The sequence below is a fragment of the Hyperolius riggenbachi genome, chromosome 3 (assembly GCF_040937935.1).
Source record: "Hyperolius riggenbachi isolate aHypRig1 chromosome 3, aHypRig1.pri, whole genome shotgun sequence".
NCBI lineage: Eukaryota > Metazoa > Chordata > Amphibia > Anura > Hyperoliidae > Hyperolius > Hyperolius riggenbachi.
The window spans coordinates 250,798,669-250,818,113 of NC_090648.1; the positions used below are offsets into that span (position 1 = coordinate 250,798,669).

General features: G+C 44.5%; 1 protein-coding gene across 1 annotated transcript in view; it reads left to right on the plus strand.

Moving 5' to 3' along the window:
• Window positions 1-18,320, plus strand: part of HSPA14 (heat shock protein family A (Hsp70) member 14) — a 35,376-nt gene extending 17,056 nt beyond the window's left edge. The window contains exons 10-14 of the mRNA XM_068276156.1: window positions 6,171-6,273; window positions 9,754-9,969; window positions 11,812-11,985; window positions 14,777-14,847; window positions 17,616-18,320. Coding sequence (XP_068132257.1) covers window positions 6,171-6,273; window positions 9,754-9,969; window positions 11,812-11,985; window positions 14,777-14,847; window positions 17,616-17,709 — 658 coding nt within the window. The 3' untranslated portion in view covers window positions 17,710-18,320. The remainder of the gene's footprint in view (window positions 1-6,170; window positions 6,274-9,753; window positions 9,970-11,811; window positions 11,986-14,776; window positions 14,848-17,615) is intronic.
• The last annotated feature ends 1,125 nt before the right edge of the window (window positions 18,321-19,445 follow it).

The following is a 19,445-nucleotide window of genomic DNA, read 5'->3' on the forward strand; positions in this document are numbered from 1 at the left end:
CGAGGAGTCAGAACGCAAAATTTGCGAATCTAAGATAGCTTTAGGTTGTGAAACTGACGCTTCCAAGGCGCAAACCTCCGCAATCTGTGGACCAGACTGCAAGGTGTTCAGGACAGAAGCACTGGAGCAACTGTCATCAGGCAACGAGCCTTTACAGGTGTGAACAGAGTGACACATAGATTCATTAGCAGAAGAAGTTGCGACAGCAGGAGAAACTTTATTAGACATTAATTTTACTTTTGATGCTGCATGGTTTAGGAATTTTCCCCATAGCAGGATCATAGATGGAAGATCTTAAAGAATTACTGAGAGAAAATTTTTAATTGACAAGGGATCCCACATAACTTTGACAAAACTGACACATTTATGTTGATCACAATCTGCAGAAATGCCTGAGATACAGGCATTAGATCGCACAGGGTCTAAACTCGCTTGCTTTACCCCAGAAAGACAGGAACAATCATCAGACAACGGTGTCGCTTTATTGGAGTCAATTGGTTGGTGTGTGTGCAATTCATCCAAAATCGTCTGCCACACGCAAATCAACGGATCCACAAAACATTAGTCACACTCATCAGATCAAATCAAAGCGTACACCGACTCAACACAAGCATTAAGAATCCTCTCGCTTTTTGCGATGTAAAAGTCGCAAAATGCTTTCCAATCCAACTCAAACTCCTCCATCAAAGTCCCAATATCCGATGAAGCAAATGGAGGCTCAAACAAGCCTGTATCAGGGTAAGATTCATATGGATTGGGATCAGGGATATGTATAGATTTTCTTACACCTTTAATATACCAAATAACTCGGCCTATCATAGGCTCCACTTATGCTTTAGCCTGGGGCAACCAACCCTGAGACTGAGAAGTCGCTCTGAATTCCTCACATTCAAAGATTTTACACATTTCAGACTTTACAGAAATAATTTCTTTATTTGTAGTTGCTATGGGCAACGGATCTTTGGGCTGGAAAGTCTCCCTAGATTCTTTCCTGTTCATCTTCACAGCTTTGGATTGCAGCTGCTCGGATGAGAAAGAACCTTGGAGCTGAATAGATCTACAGGGAATCGCTGAATCAGCAGACTGGGCTGCAAGCACCAACTCATTAACATATGGTAATGACAGAGGTGTTGCATAAACCAATCTGATCAGCATCTTGCACTGCAGGAAAAAACTCATAGAAATAGCATGGCATGGGAATTCCAAGCTTACGAGAGAACACATGAGCAAGAAATCTGCGAGGGTTATGTCTCAGTTTCTTCTGTCTGGCATACTAAGCAGCCCACACAAACAGATCTCCTTGGAAAAGATTGTAAGCAATCTGAGCACTCCAAGTGGAAATGTTGGTGGCCTGAAATTCAGGATTGGCCAAGAATCTGGAACATTCTGATATGAAATCCTCTCTGGTTTCAGAGTCCAGTATCTTAAACCTCTTAAAGATACAAGACCCATATTCGACAAAATCGTACAAATCGGAAATTCCCTCTACACTGGGAATTTCGGTTTGGCTGGTCATACTGTAACGATTGCGGAATTATTTCCGTGGTCAGCGCACAGGATGCGCGCTGACACTGCGGAAATCCTCCACAAGCGTATAATCTGAGAGAACCCAGCTGCGGTGCAATGCACCTGTAGAGGGGAATTCCTGCCGGCAGATGGAGCTGTGGAGAACAGAGGAACAACCCCTCTGTCCTGCCACAGACGCCAGATAGGAATTGTACATGGGGAGCAATGCAGGAGCAGAGCAAAAGGCACAGCATATCATACAATGAGAATGACAATGAAAATAACAAACGCAATACCTAAACGTGGTCACCGCACGATAAGCGCAACAGAGACAAGCACGCCACCCTGACTAACGAATGAACACAAATGAACAAATAACCGGAACGCTTGCTAAGCGGCTGCCTTACCGCAGACAACCGCAAGCGTTTGCTCCAGACAGACGAACGGAAAACAGGAATAAGTCAGATAAGATCCACCGCTCTTCCGCCAGAGCGAGTGCGATCCAGGTTCAGGGAGCTAGCAGGATCCACTGCTCTTTTCCACCAGAGCAAGTGTGATCCAAATGCAGAAACAGAGCTAGCAGGATCCACTGCTCTTTTCCACCAGAGTAAGTGTGATCCGAGTACAGGAATAGGCCTAGCAGGATCCACTGCTCTTTCCGCCAGAGCGAGTGCGATTCACACGGCAAGACAGACAGGAGTAACCAGTAGCAACCGCAGCTATCGTTAATTTCCAAGACATAGACTAGAGAGATCCACTGCCACTACCGCTAGGGCAAGTGCGATCCAGGTACTGGACCAAACGATTCACCATCGCCAACCGCTGGCGACAGTACAATCGCAAGGACAAGGCAGGCAATACAGATAATACAACCTGACTGCACTAGAAGGATTGCCTAGTGCAGTCCCCAGGAATTACTCTAAGATAATCTTAGCAAACAGCAGCATGGCTGACACTCTAGGAGTGTTTGCAGGAACAAACCTTCATGACCAGCAAAGGATTGTGGGATCACATGGTATTTATATTGCAAGCCTTGAAAGGAGGTAGCTAGGCAATTTGCATGACAAATGTATGCAAATTCCTCAGCAGCAGAGCAGGTCTGAAACTTGCAAAGTGAAGACAGTTCTCTTTTTCCAGAGACCTGCAGCCCACAGACTTAAGGAATGGTCAAACAGCTGTCATTACATACCTGAGACAGCTTTTTTTCTAATCTGGTAATAGCTATGACAATAATAGCATTATTAATAATGATAGTAATTTTTATAGTAACACCTCTTACTGTAATAACAGTATTACAGCAGTTCTACAGATATCCCAGGTCTTCTTTATTACTGTTGTGTTTTTTAAAGAGAACCCGAGGTGGCATTGTATTACGTTAGTGGGGCACAGAGGCTGTTTGGGCACACTAACACCAGCCTCTGTTGCCCCATCGTGTGTCTCAAAGACCCCCCTGCTTGCCGCTATACTCCCCGCAGTGCTGGCGACACGCAGCGCGTCGCCAGCACAATGTTTACTCTAGCGTTGTCTGTCAGCGCCGCTCCCCCGCCCTCGTCCCTTCCCTCCAATCAGCGGGAGGGAAGGGACGAGGGCAGGTAGCGGCGATGCGGAGGAGGCGGCGGAGCGGCGTTGACAGACAGCGCTAGAGTAAACATTGTGCTGGCGACACGCTGCGTGTCGCCAGCACTGCGGGGAGTATAGCGGCAAGCAGGGGGGTCTTTGAGACACACGATGGGGCAACAGAGGCTGGTGTTAGTGTGCCCAAACAGCCTCTGTGCCCCTCTAACGTAATACAATGCCACCTCGGGTTCTCTTTAACTCCATCGTTCAACCCCACTTTTTAACTAGCATTTCTTAAATGGGACCTGAAGTACGAGGAATATGGAGACTGCTAACTTTGTTCCTTATGTCTAATGCCAGTTGCCTGGCTGTCATGCTGTGCTTCAGGCTTTAGATGTTTTGAGTCGCCCAACTGCAAAAAGTATGCAGCTAGACTCAAAGCATCTGATCTGTTTGCTCATTGTGGCCCAGTAACAAAATATAGGAGGCAGAACATCAGCACAGAAGTCAGGCAACTGGTATTGTTTATTAAAGAATGAAAATGGAAGTCTCTGTATTCCTCTCACTTTAAGTTCCCTTTAAGGCAGGGGTAGGGAACCTATGGCTCGGGAGCCAGATGTGGCTCTTTTGATGGCTACATCTGGCTCACACACAAATCAGTAGGGGTTGATTCACTAAGCTACACTGCTCAAGCAGCGCAGCTTAGTGTGGCACCCCAAGTAAAGTTTTCAAAGTAGGCATGCTACTGCTTTAGCATGCACTACTTACTTGAGCTACCCCAAAATGAATGGCTGCTCCAATTGTCCCACTCTGGATCCTGTCAGGTCCAGTGACTTTGTAGGAAGAGATCCTCACACTTTGATTGGCACAATAGGCTGCGTGTCACTTGACAGGCAGCCTATTGAGCCAAAGTGTGGCGATTTCGTCCTAAAAAGTGAATCAACCCCCAAGTCAGATAGCTAATTGTACAAGCTGTTAGTCAGTATATCTCCTGTCTCTCTCTGGGAAATTGCTGATGTTGCTGAAACCCAAGAGAAGTTAGACGTGTCTGACACTTCCATTGCCCAGCGGATCAACTGTATACACACTACCATGGCAACAGGACTGTGAGCCCTACTGTCCTAGTTAAAAACATATCCTATGGCTCTCATGGAATTACATTTTAAAAAATGTGGCGTTTACGGCTCTCTCGGCCAAAAAGGTTCCTGACCCCTGCTTTAAGGTAAACCTGTGTAGAGGGTATAGAGGAGAATTGCTGAGTGCCCATTTGCTGAAAATACTAGTAATGCTGGTCATCTTCAAAAACCGCTGTAAAGTAGATCCTATAAAGATCCAGGACATAAGACCACCTCCGCAGTATCCAGCCAACACGTCATATAAGAAAAGAGATACAGGACATAGCGTAATCCAGTATTACATTAAATGCCCGTCACCTCTATAGTGCAAACTATCCCAGCACCTGGTGCATTAACACACTCCCCCTGTGTGTCCGCACTCACCCAAATAGCCTCCAATCGATCCGGAGGTATGGATATACAGGCAATGCGGGGATCAATGAACCAGTCGCGTTGCAAATCTAAAACTCAAAGAAGGCTCCAATAGTGTAAAACCATTTAATATAAAAGTTTAAAAATTTCAAGGATACACTCACAAGGATCCATAGGTCATGCGCATATAACAGATAGCTTGAAGCGGTCCCGGATAGCCGCTGCTGCGTATGCCGCCTTGCCTCCTTGCGTCTCCTCACTACTGCCGGTCACGTGATGCGTAGCTCCTCCCAACGCGTTTCGTCATAAGGATGACTCATCAGGGGCTGACGCATCATTCACATACCGGCTGCTATATCCCACACCACCTCCCTCCCCTCTCACAACAAGCCCGCCTACTTTTTTGAAATAGGATACTCGGCTGCAATACACATCAGCGCTCATCGCTGGGGGTTATAGAGTGCATATACATCCACATAAGTATACACCTAATTACAAAATAAACATATTTATAAAATACCAATTTTATAAATTCATGAATTGGTATTTTATAAATATGTTTATTTTGTAATTAGGTGTATACTTATGTGGATGTATATGCACTCTATAACCCCCAGCGATGAGCGCTGATGTGTATTGCAGCCGAGTATCCTATTTCAATAAAGTAGGCGGGCTTGTTGTGAGAGGGGAGGGAGGTGTTGTGGGATATAGCAGCCGGTATGTGAATGATGCGTCAGCCCCTGATGAGTCATCCTTATGACGAAACGCGTAGGGCGGAGCTACGCATCACGTGACCGGCAGTAGTGAGGAGATGCAAGGAGGCAAGGCGGCATACGCAGCAGCGGCTATCCGGGACCGCTTCAAGCTATCTGTTATATGCGCATGACCTATGGATCCTTGTGAGTGTATCCTTGACATTTTTAAACTTTTATATTAAATGGTTTTACACTATTGGAGCCTTCTTTGAGTTTTAGATTTGCAACGTGACTGGTTCATTGATCCCCGCATTGCCTGTATATCCATACCTCCGGATCGATTGGAGGCTATTTGGGTGAGTGCGGACACACAGGGGGAGTGTGTTAATGCACCAGGTGCTGGGATAGTTTGCACTATAGAGGTGACGGGCATTTAATGTAATACTGGATTACGCTATGTCCTGTATCTCTTTTCTTATATGACGTGTTGGCTGGATACTGCGGAGGTGGTCTTATGTCCTGGATCTTTATAGGATCTACTTTACAGCGGTTTTTGAAGACTACTGGAGTGGTGATTTGTGAGACTGAACTTTATCTTAGCCTCTGAGCGCTTATTAACATTAATTTTTTGGACATTCTGTGTATATGGCAGTGCAGTAGTTAAAGCGCATCACGTCGTTTGAATTGTGTTTTTTCCTTAGCGCAGACTTACTTCTCTTATATAATGCTGGTCATCTGACTACAATACTCTGTATCACTTGTTTGGATCAGATATGCAACCAAAGCTGGTTTTGATAAATGCTAAAGGGAGAACGCAGAGTGGATGCAGCAGTATTTGCGGTCAGCTTAGTCCAGCTTAGAATTGATACTTTTTTAATTGCTCTTTGTTATGCATTTTATTTTTTTGTTTTTGTTTTACATTTAGGGCTCGATTTGAGTTGATCTGTTCTTCGCTGTTCAATCAGTGCATTGACCCAATCAAGAAGTTATTGGAAGAGGTTGGATTTAAAGCTACTGACGTGAATCAGGTGTAAATTCTAGTCTTTCTCTGGATATTTCGACTTGATTTGAAACTTTGTCTTTAAAGAGACACTGAAGCGAGACTAAATCTCGCTTCAGCTCTCATATATAGCATGTGTGCCCCTGCTAAAACGCTGCTATCCCGCGGCTGCAGGAGGGTCCCTGACCCCCCCAACCCACCTTGGTCGTCTTCTTGGTCGCAGATTCTGCTTCCTGGAGGCAAGGGCTAACGGCTGCAGCCCTGCCTCCCAGCGCGTCTATCAGACGCGCATCGCCGCCTCTCCCCCGCCCCTCTCAGTGAAGGAAGACTGAGAGGGGTGGGGGAGAGGCGGAGATACGCGCGTGGGGCAGGGCTGCGGCGGTTAGCCCTGCCCCAATGCGGAAGCGCTCCCCCGCATTACGGAGGGTATTTGGGGGAACAGGGACCCCCGTTAAGCCCCGGGATAGCGGCGTTTTAGTAGGGGCACACGTGCCCCTGCTATATATGAGGTCTGAAGCGAGATCTATTCTCGCTTCAGACTCTCTTTAAATCAATGTAAAAAAATGGATATAACATTCTTAAAGTTGTAGTTCAGCCATCCCTTTTTTTTTATAATGGATACAATAGTACATTTTCAATAATTAACAATGCACAAAGTTTATGTATTACATATCCATACATTTTGTAGTAAAGCTTGGTTCACACATAAATGTGCACATTTCTGGTCCATTCCAGTCCCGTCTGGTCATGCCCAGATTTCTATTAGTTTTACCTGACTGACCAGAAATGTGCACTTTTTTTATCAGGGCTGTAGAGTCGAGGAGTCGGATGATTTTGTACAAAATCCACAGCCCTGGTAAGTATTAGACTAAGGAGTCGGAGTCTGAGCCATTTTGGGTACCCGGAGTTGGAGTCTGAGTCGGTGGGTTCATAAACCGAGGAGTCGGAGTTGGAGTCAGATTTTTGTACCGTCTCCAAAGCCCTGCTTTTTATGTGTGAACACAGCCACAGAAACACATGCAAAACTGATGCCAACTGTCAAACTGACAGGACACCTTTTTCTATGTGTGAACCAAGCCTTAAAGCGGAATGAAACCCAGCAATTCTTTGCTCTAAAACATTATTTACAGCATATTATATACTACCAGCATTTTTTTTTCAGTAGAACAGCATTCAAAGGGTTAAACACATGACAGAAAAGCTCAATGCTGGGAAAGCTGGATGAATCAGAGCTAGAGATAATGTTATCTTGTTTAATTGTATCAAGTGAGGAATGCAAACAAACACTTCTCTGACACTGCAGAGTCTCCTGAACAAAGACAGACAGTCAGAAAGTGTTTCTGCTTGTATTTCAAGATGGAAAAAAAAAAAGTTATGAATAAAATGCAAAGGCAGCTCTCAAAGCAAAAAAACTGTACTTTGGGAACATATAATTTCTAAATGAATAATACTTATGCACAAAAGCAAATATGATAACCGTATGGCATATAAAAAGTAGGAAAACATGTTTTTATTGAATATTATGTCCGGGTTTTATACCGCTTTAAAGAATACATCTGCGAAACTTTAAAAAAATAAAAACAATCAGATCTACTTACCTGGGGCTTCCTCCTGCCCCTGGAAGCCTATGCCACCCCTGCCACGGCTCAGCTCCAAGCTGTTCTCCTGGGGTCCCCTCTGTAGCAGCCACAGACCTAGCCAGGTCAGCGGCCACTGCACATGCAGGAGTGCCCAGGTGTGCTTCCATGGCCGGGAGCTTCCTTCACAGTGGGCGGCTGCTACAGAGGGGGCTCCAGAAGACCGGCTTGGAGCGGAGCTGCGGCAAGGAGCAAATATTCTTCCAGGGGCTGAAGGAAGCTTTAGGTAAGTAGATCTGATTTATTTATTTATTTATAGGTTCGCACATGTATTCTTAAGGCTTGGTTCACACACAAATCTGCACATTTCTTGTACTGTCCTGTCAGTTTTGCATCAGTTTTCTATAAGGTTTACTGATGCCAACTATCAAAAACTGACAGGACACGACTGCACACATTTTTGTGTGTGAACCAAGCCTAAGGCTCCATGCACATTAAAGAAATCTACAGTAAAATGGTGCCCGCACAGACCTAGAATCTGTGTACCATCCTACTTTTAAGTGGAATAAAACTCTGACATAACATTTAATGAAAATGTATTTTCCTACTTTTTGTTACCCATACAGTTACCATATTTGCTTTTGAGCACAAGTAATATTATCGGTTTAGAAATGTATATATTATAATGTATCTGGTGATCAATTCTCAGTTCTTTGAGTCTACAGCAGAGAGAACTGGTTTTGGCACAGCTAGGGCTGTATACTAATTGTAGCAGAGAAAGGAATGTAAACAAAAGATGTTATCACCTCTTAGGAGGCGGCAGCAAGCTTTCCATTGAAGTGTGTGTGTGTGTGTGTGTGTGTGTGTGTGTGTGTGTGTGTGTGTGTGTGTGTGTGTTTGTGTTTGTGTTTTTTCTGCTGCAAATCTTGTAGAGCAAAGGAATGCTGAGTTTTCATACCACTTTAAACGGCAAGTTATCCCTGGCTATGTAACTGAGTAACTAATTAATCCAACAGAAGCTGACAGCTGTGCAATGGGAATTTGTTGAAATCTGAATCTTATCGCATGTAGTGTTCTCCAGGGATATTTTTTCCCCCTCCTTTCTTAAACGCATTCTGGTTTACCCCCAATAATTCAGCTGCTTGACAGAACTACCCTTTTCTGTCCCTAACAATAAGTTAACCTACAGATAAGTTAATTGGCCCTAGACCAGGGGTGTCAAACGCAAGAAGAAAGTGGGCCGAAAATGAGCTTTGGGACCAAGTCTTGGGCCAACCTCAATGTCTAGTGGCCACCTATCTCCTTTATAATGTTCCCTGGTGTCTAATAGCCTCCTCCTTCCCCTATACAGTTCCTTGGTGTCTAGTGCCCACCCTCCCCTATACAATTTCCTGATGTTTAGTGGTCCTCCCTCTCCTATACAGTTCCCTGGTATCTAGTGCTTTCCCCCTCTGCATATGGCTTCCCTGGTGATCTAGGGCTTTCCCTCCAATATAGCTTCTCTGGTGGTCTAGAGTGGGCCAAATATGATGCAAAGTGAGGAAACCACCTGAGGGGCAAATCTGATGGCTCAGAGGGCCAGATTTGGCCTACGGGTTAGATTTTGACATGTATGCCTTAAATTATGATCCATACATAGCAGGGCTGTGGAGTCGGTACAAAAATCATCCGACTCATCAGTTTATGAAACCTCCGACTCCACAGCCCTGATACGTAGACATAAGACTATAGCAGGGATTAGATTGTGAGCCCCTCTGAGGGACAGTTAGTGACAAGACAATATACTCTGTACAGCGCTGCGTAATATGTTGGTGCTATATAAATACTTAAATAGGTGCTGAACTTTACATGCTAGGTTCCTTTTATGCATACTTTAGCACGCTTTTATTATTATTATTTTTTACCTATTAACTCCTTCCATTGTCTGCCAGGTAGTCCTGTGTGGAGGATCTGCACGAATCCCTAAACTGCAGCAATTAATTAGAGACCTGTTTCCAGAGGTGGAACTGTTAAACAGCCTACCACCTGATGAGGTTATACCCATTGGAGCAGCCATAGAAGCTGGAATCTTGGTGGGCAAAGACAATCTATCTACAGAACTCGACTCCATAACCATTGAGTGCTCTGCCAGTGATATACTGGTTAAGGTTGGTTGGACTAATTGTTTGATAAACCTGTGTGTCAATATTAAGGTACATTGACCATATGCTGATTCTTTATAACTTTTTTTAATTAATTTATTTTTTATAACATTTTAGTTACTCTGATCTTTATTCCTTTTTTATTGCTAGTCATACAATCTACTTTATTTTATTTTTTTTAAATGTTCGTGACTGATTTTATTTATAGGAATCTGACGTGTTGGTCAGTTTAGATGCATTGCTGTTATCTTATTTCAGTAATCCTGTTTAGAAGAAAAGTTTGGCTCAGCCACGTTCTGCTAGTACCTGAAAATTCAGTGCTCTTCCCCCCCCCCCCCCCCCCCCCACCATCTTTTTAATAATAATCTGTTCTTTGTATTGCTAGTTTAGCCTTGCCCCAGTTGTCAGGCAGTCCAGTTAAAGAACTGAAGCAAGAGGAATATGGAGGCTGCCATACTTATTTCCTTTTAAGCAATACCAGTTGCCTGCTTATCCTGCTGATCCTCTGTCTCTAATACTTTTAGCAGATCAGGTGTTTCTAGCATTATTGTCAGATCTGACAAGATTAGCTGCATCCTTGCTTATGGTGACATTCAGACACTACTGCAGCCAAACAGATCAGCAGGGCTTCCCGGCATCTGGCATTATTTAAAAGAAAATAAATGTCAGCCTCGATATTCTTCTCACTTCAGTTGTCCTTTAAAGGGAAGGTTCAGGGAACTCTTGAAAAAAATAAAAATCCCTATCCACTTACCTGGGGCTTCCTCCAGCCCGTGGCAGGCAGGAGGTGCCCTCGCCGCCGCTCCAGAGGCTTCCGGTCGTCTTCGGTGGCCGACCCGACCTGGCCAGGCCGGCTGCCAGGTCGGGCTCTTCTGCGCTCCATGGCCGGGCTCTTCTGCGTCCCACGCCGGCGCGCTGACGTCATCGGACGTCCTCCGGGCTGTACTGCGCAGGCGCAGTAGTTCTGCGCCTGCGCAGTACAGCCCGGAGGACGTCCGATGACGTCAGCGCGCCCGCGTGGGACGCAGAAGAGCCCGGCCATGGAGCGCAGAAGAGCCCGACCTGGCAGCCGGGCTGGCCAGGTCGGGTCGGCCACCGAAGACGACCGGAAGCCTCTGGAGCGGCGGCGAGGGCACCTCCTGCCTGCCACGGGCTGGAGGAAGCCCCAGGTAAGTGGATAGGGATTTTTATTTTTTTCAAGAGTTCCCTGAACCTTCCCTTTAACCACTTCCAAACCACAAGTTGTTTTTTTTTTTTTTTTTTTTTTTTTTTTTTTTTTTTCCACCCTTCAAACCCGGAGCAATTTTCACATCTCGCTCCTCCCATTCATTCACCAATAACTTTATCACAACTTATCACACTGAAACTATCTATATATTATGGTTATGCAGGACAAACTAGGCTTTCTTTGAGCAGTACTTTTTGCTAAGAATTAAAAAAAAATCATAATTTCTCGGCTTTCAGCCATTATAGTTTATAAATAAAATGTCCTTGTAGATAAAACCCACACATTGTATTTACCCCGGTTATTACATTTAAATTGTGTCCTTAGTACAATGTATGGCGATAATATTTTATTTGGAAATAAAGGTGTATTTTTTTCTGGTTTCTGTTTTCTATGAACTCTGTTGTTTATCACTAACGCAATTTATTGACTGATAGTAAAATGTATACCTTAATGTTTGTAAAATGTATACCTGTACATGTATTTACTGTACAAAAACTCTGTGTTCTTTCATATGCTAAAGTAAACAATTGTTTTATGTTTTGTTTTTTCATTTAATTTTTGTAAAAGGTAAACCATTGCATTTTTATTAATAGTTCTTGTCCTTGAATGCATCATTACAGGAAGCAGATGAAAGTGGGGCTGAGAAGTTCACGGTTTTATTGCCTTCTGGCACCCCACTCCCTGCTCGTAGACAACATACATTACATGCACCTGGGACCTTCTCATCTGTATTCCTGGAATTGTATGAGTCTGTTTCCAAATCCGATGTAACAGAGAATAGTAAATTTGCACAGGTAACTTGTGGATTTTTACACTTGAATGTATTCTTTTCTATGGTGTGTTGCCTACATATACACAAGTTATCTAGCTAATACAGTTGTTTTGTAGCCCATATTTTAATTTGTTTTCCTGTAAAGTTGTTTAGTGTCTACTGAAATAAGAGCAGTCAAATGAGACCACCCAGACACCTCCAGGGCATTCTCTCTCACAAACAGCATATTAAAGAAAGTAGTAGACATTGGTGGTGCCAGCTTTCAGTAATAAATCCTCACCAATCCTCTAATGCAGTTTTTCTCAACCACTCCCCTTCATGGTGCATGTTTCACAGGCATCCACACCTCAGGTGAGGTAGTTAGTGGTTCGCATACATGGAATCCATCTAGCTGTGCATAGAGGAGGTTGCCTGCAAATCATACACAGCTCTAAGGCTTTATTTCCTTTGGGGTTGTCCTGACTCCTGATTTACTTGGGGGTCTTCTTTCACTACTGTGAAGCATACATACTGTATGCTGGTCTGAACTCAGTCGTGGCAGACTATAACTACCGCCATGGCCAAGAATTGGGAACCAGAGTAGCAGCTTTTACTAGTGGATACTGGTGGTCTGGCACTGTTATTATTACTAAGCATTTATATAGTGCTGCAGATTTTTAGAGTACAGTGTATAATCTGTAACTGACTATGCCTTTGAGAAACTCAATGGAACATCCCTACCATAGTCCTTGAGGTGTATATACAATTACTGTTGTCAGCAGAGATTTGATTCCCCAGGCGATGGTGTGGGTCCAAGTTATGTACAGACATGTGGCTAGCCTAGAGGCTAGTGATGCATTGGGTTATGTGGGGGGAGGGACAATGGCATGGGACACATCAGAGCAGGAGGATAAGGAGGAGAACCATTCTCTTGTCATGGTAGAGATAACCAGTCACTCCAGATCCTTTGATCGGGGCCACGGTACACATGCTAGATTCTCAGCCGAGATGGCTCCCGATCGGCTGTCTCCGCCAAGCACCACCTAGCATGTATACCAGGATTACGTCTAATATCTCTACCGAAGTCCAGGGCCAACTAAGGCTTGACAAATAACCTAGCACAGAGGTTCTCAAACTGGGTGCCGCGGCACCCTGGTGCGCCGTGAACGGATCCCAGGGGTGCCGCGGCTGCCCTCCTAATCGCGTGTATCAAATCCTCTGCAGGACTTCACAATCCTGCTCTGCCCTGTAAAATCATTAGATGCAGGCTGGCTGTGCCTGCACGTGCAGAGAGCCAGCAAGCTTGAGTTAATCCCTCCCCCGCCCCCTGTTCATTGTTTCACAGCACAGTGAAGGGGGAGAGGATCTTTACCACATTGGTTGGCCAGCCGACTAGCCCCGCCTCCCCACGGAGTACAGCTAGAAATGCGAGGTGGAAGTTTATGAATCCAGAAGTTAGTTAATGGTTCCAGCCTTTTCTGCATTAGTACAGGGACAGCAGGGAGAAAGGCAGAGTAAGGTAAAATGTGAATGCTGCATCTCTTCACTGTCAGCCTACAACGCTGTCTGCCTGCCCTTCCCCCACATCCTCAGTATGTGCACAATCTCTGCTGCATCTCTTTCTGACACATAAGTAACTTCAATGTGCCCTCACTCTGCTGCCCACCACTCCTTCACTCTCCTGCCCACCACCCCCCTCACTCTGCTACCCACCACCCCCCTCACTCTCCTGCCCACCACCCCCCTCACTCTGCTACCCACCACCCCCCTCACTCTACTGCCCACCACCCCTTCACTCTGCTGCCCACCACCCCCCTCACTCTGCTGCCCACCACCCCCCTCACTCTGCTGCCCACCACCCTTTCACTCTGCTACCCACCACCCCCCTTTACTCTGCTGCCCACCACCACCCTCACTCTGCTGCCCACCACCCCCCTCACTCTGCTGCCCACCACCCCCTCACTCTGCTGCCCACCACCCCCTCACTCTGCTGCCCACCACCCCCTCACTCTGCTGCCCACCACCCCCTCACTCTGCTGCCCACCACCCCTCTCACTCTGCTGCCCACCACCCCCTCACACTGCTGCCCACCACCCCCTCACACTGCTGCCCACCACCCCCTCACTCTGCTGCCCACCACCCCCTCACTCTGCTGCCCACCACCCCCTCACTCTGCTGCCCACCACCCCTCTCACTCTGCTGCCCACCACCCCTCTCACTCTGCTGCCCACCACCCCTCTCACTCTGCTGCCCACCACCCTCTTTGGATACACGTGTCTGGGAGTGCAGACGCAGTACTCCTGAGGTGGGTGTGCCTCAATATGGCAACCGGTTTTGTCAAGGGGTGCCTTGAAATTTTTTTAGAGTCGTAAAGGGTGCCTTGACCTGGAAAAGTTTGAGAACCCCTGACCTAGCAGTATGTTTTTGTGTTGTGGTAGAATGGATTGACCAGAAAATAAAAAAAACCTGTGCAATAACAGCCAGAACATATACATTATATAAAGATTGTGTCCTGGCTAGGAATTGAACCTGAGGCTGCAGCACTAGCAGAATTTGATTCCTAATTATGAGCATATAGTCCAGTTTTGAAAAATATGATTCCTTTTTATAGATATCACCCAGGGGACTGAGACCTCCCCAGGTGCTCAGTCTTGGGCTAATCGCAGGTACCTACAGTTACAACATGCTTCATGTTGGCAGCAATGTTGGACTGTCCTCAACTGTATATGTGACAGGTTCACTTAAAGTAGAGCTTAAAATGTGCTAAGCAAACATATCAATTGCACTGTAATGTGTAGAGAAATAAAAAAACAAACTTGTATTTTGCTTTGCAGATTGTACTTAAGGATTTACAAAGAAAAGAGCATGGAGTTCATGATCTAGTCACTGTATTGACAATGAAGAGGTAATTTTCATACCAAACATTTGCTGCAGTTGTTTGTTTACAGAAGGTCATTTGTTTAATGTGTCTTCACATATATTTAACAAAAGTCAGTTTTGACAAACAGGAATGGGGAAAAAAAACCACAGAAAGGTACACAGCATTGAGTAATGAGTTGCACCAGTGTATTAAACAGCATTGCTGTCCTCCTGGTAATTCCAGCCCTTAGGCTGTACTGCTGTGTCACCTATCTAGAATGCACATAGGGAATAACAGAATTTCTGAGCTTTATACTTGTGCCAGGTGAATGATCATAGCCAAATCAGGATTACATCCAGAAAATTAGAATGGACAGTAAGTCAACAATGGCTGCTTTGTCACCTCTCTTATGACAGGTGTACTTTAACATGAGAACAGCATCCTGCAGATTTTTGTATAGTTTATACAAAAGTATTCCTACTCTTCCCTTTGAGTGAAGGAAACTCACATCAGGTTTCATACATACCTATGTAGAGGTAAGGCTCTGGATACCATACAGCCTTTCTGGTCCTCAGACGATCTGGTCATTCCTATGCTGTCCTCCATTGAAGTTATAGACCTGCTAGGTAGAATAGCTCTTCGGCAATCATTACAGCCACATCCAAACTAAATCAATCTCCTTTGATAAGCAGGACTGCATTTGTCCACATTTGCATATGCTAAGCCATGAATGCATAAACGTCTTGAAGTTATTAATCTGCCAAGTTTGATTGAAGTGGCGATTCTGGCTGAAAGCAAGGCATAATGTATGATATTTTATTCTGATTGAAGATATCTCCAGCCACACCCCAACTTACTGGAGGCAACAGACTTCGTGACGTTGTGGCTTGGTGGTAATATATCCTTGTTCTGCAATGAATATATGCAAAAGAAAAGAAGTCTAAAGGCCATGCTGTAAAAAAACAATGCTCAACTTGCTCAGAACTCCTCTCTGCTCTAAAAGATACACAGCAGAATGGTAACCTTTAAACAAAAAAAAAATATTTTGTTACAGCTGACACAAATCCTAAAGTCTGCACAGTTTCTACTTCCTGATTCATGGAAGCAGACATATTGTTTACAGCCTGTGCTTTCAAATGGGCTTATCTGCCATAGGCAGTCATGCAACACAGGGAGGGATCAAATTACAACTAGTGATTAGAGACACATGAGGGGGAATTGCACAGGTAAAACTCTTTAAATACATACAGGGTGCATTTCTGTTACGTTTTTCTTGTGTCCTATGCAAGAGTTCAGGTCCATTTTAAAGGGCACTGAGCAGTAGGAGAACAAACAAAATAAAAATTAAATGAAACTCCCCATAAGGAAGGTGCATAACCCTGTATGCCGTTGGGGGAGCGCCATTATTTACCTATGGGGGTCTGTTAGTGTACCCCCCATCCCACTGGCCGGAGCTGCACGCCGGGAACTGTAGTCTACCCGGCGGGAGATTTACACACATCTGCGGACTACAGTTCCTGAGATGCGTTGTGGCTGGGAGTGAGCTCTAGAGGCAGGTTCTTTTTAAGTGTGGACGGTGCAGAGGAGATGGCAGTCTTCACAAGGATGAGGGGCTACACTAATAGCCCCCTGTACGTAAATGATGCTGCTCTCACGGTCCATAACCGCATACAGTACTGCTGCTCAGGTCTTTGTCCTTCCAAGCCACAGAACTGAGATTGTTCTGTCCTGACAATGCCCTCTCCACAATCCTCTCCGACCGTTTGATAGGAAATGTACAGGGCACACGGAGAGGAACAGACAATGCAGTGGGATCCAGCATGGACATACCTTTGTGATTAGCTTAGGTAGCTCTGCTCAGGGTCAGAGCTACCATAGGAAAAATTAGGCAACTGCCCCAGAGCCTGTAGGGGCCCCCAAGTTGTCCCTCCCCATGTTAACTGTTGCTCCCCAGGGTCTCTGCAGAGTCTAAGTTGGGAGGTGATTGGGGGAGGGTCAGCATCCAGCTCAGGGGCCCAGGAGGGAAGTTTGGCTGCAACAAAGGGCCTCTAATGACGCTTTTTGGTGGGGGGTGTCTGGGGGGCCCCCAGGCTAATTTTGCCCTAGGGCCCAACTGTTACTTGAACCGGCCCTGGCTCTGCTTCGAGTCAATTATCCCTAAAGGTGCATGTTTATAAAAACAGCACATTCAAGGCTTTCATAACAGACAGTAGATGCTAACATGTCGGTTATAATTATTTTGAGTACTGAATGTACTGAATCTTGGAAGCAAAAAGTAAAATCCAAGGTATGTTCTTCACAAGTACTCCTGAAAAAAACCACAAGTACAAAGTACTAGAAGGTTCAGTAAATGTATGTAGTGTCAGTTGTAGATCTGTGCAGCATAGGTGTCGGCAACAAGGATATATGTAGATGCTCTAGCACCTAGGTTCTCAACGTGTGGTACGCGTACCCCAGGGGGCACTCCTGATGGTTCCAGGGGGTACTCAGACTTGATATACTTAACCAAGAATAACAAATTTAGACATTTAGAAAATCTTATTTAAACACCAAATTAGTATTTTAGCTAATTAAAAGCAATAGTAAATGCTTGGAAATTGTTTAGAACCAATTATCATGTACTATGATTAAATATATATTTGTCAAGGGGTGCTTGTGATGTTTACTATGCTAGGGGGTACTTGGTGAGTACAGCGTTCTAAAAGGGGTACATACCAATAAAATGTTGAGAAACACTGCTCTAGCAGATTCTTGTTGTAAAACTTTTAATGAAGCTAATCAATTTCTGTTTGTCAACTTTGTATTTTCTCCAGGGATGGATCATTACATGTAACTTGCACAGACAGAGATACTGGAAAGTCTGAGGTGATCACAGTAGAAGAGTCATCGCCAAGGACCCACCATTAACATACAGAGAAAATCCTGTCCATAAATTGTAGCCGTCACCTCTTAAACATGAGAAGCCCAGATACCATGACCGTTTTTGGAACATCTGTGCTGTGGTTGAACTTTGGTTCCAGTTTTTCACGAAAATGCTTCAGAGTTCACCCATCTCCTCAAGTAACCAAAACCATGATTGCTTTGTATTGGAGATAAATCGGGGGCTTTCCTACTGTATTTTTCCGCTCAGCAAAAGCGTATCGTTTCAGTATTCATGTTGTAGGTACAAATATACCACAAATCGCCTAGCTCTCTTTAGAAGCATACCATAGAATAAAACATTTGGACAGATTATCTTTTAAAGGAGGATTGATATAAACTTTTTAAAGGTTATTGCACATTAGTAGCTCTCCTTTTTAGTGGATATTCAGCATTTTGGTTTTTAGTTCTTCAAATCAGACTGTCAATTGTACATTCTTCAGGTGGTCTTGTATATGTATTCGTGTCCACAGTCCTGACAAATCACCATTTGACTTTTTTGTTTTTTTACAAACTGTTTAGGGCACACAGTGCTATGAAGGCTTTTATTTAAACTACTGTAATCAATAAAATTGCCTGCACGTCAGATGTATATTAAAGTATGCATAGTGTATTTTTTTTTCTATCTTAGTTCAACATAGAAAGCACAATTATGGTATAATTTTCAAAGCAGTGCCTTGCTTATTGTACCTATTCTTGACCGCAATATTGGTCTGTGGTCTGTTATTATCGGAGAAATTACTTTTTTATTTGCTCTTTGCAGGACCCAGCATAAGCAGTGGGGTGTGCCTTACCCATAGGAGTTTGGACACAACGTAAAGCTTTGCTCCTATGGCTATACACATGCCGTTTCTAGCAGTGGGTATCTGTTTCAGCTTAGTGTTTGTATGAGGAATACTTCCCAATGTAGTCTTAATTAGGGATGGTTAATGAGATGCAAATAATTTTTGAGTTGGTGCAGTATTATGCAAATTTTGTATGCAAATGTATGCAGCTTAAAAATGAACCAATCAAATCCTGCTGAGGTAAAATATGATTGGTCTATTTTCAACTGAATAAGTTTGCATTCAAAATTTGCATAATCCTGCATCAACTCAAAATGATTTGCATCTCGTTGACCATCCCTAGTCTTAATATGTTTGTTGTTGTTCCTATTTTATTTTGAATTTCACACGGGGTGAACTCTAGGGATTTCACCAACCCTGTGTCTAGCCTGCCAGTCCTCAAGGCCCACCAACCGTGCATGTTTTGTATAAAGCCACAGAGGTAGTTAATCAGCTCTGCTGCAACACCGATTACCCCACCTGTGCATATGTGTGGTTTTCCTGCAAAACATGCACTGTTGGTGGGCCTTGAGGACAGGTTTGGGGAACTCTGGTCTACAGGGTCCTGGGCTTCTTTTAAAGTCTTCTTGCCCCCTGGCCAATATATCTCACTCTCCAGTTACAGCCTTGCAGCATCCTTCTCATACTACAGAAGAAGCCCTCCTGCATCTCAGACCTTTTAAAGCAAGCATCCTCTTCTTAATACCAGAAGACAATGATGGCTATTAACTTCCCCACACCCCACTACAGCTGTGCTCAACACCCTAGTACTTTATGTACCCATATTTATCTCATGGGGTTGCTGCCAGCAGTGTACTGTTAGTTGCGCTATTAGCACGGCCCGCAATACTCGAGTATTGCAAGCGTTGCTACGGTAATGCATTTTTGTAACGTGTATAA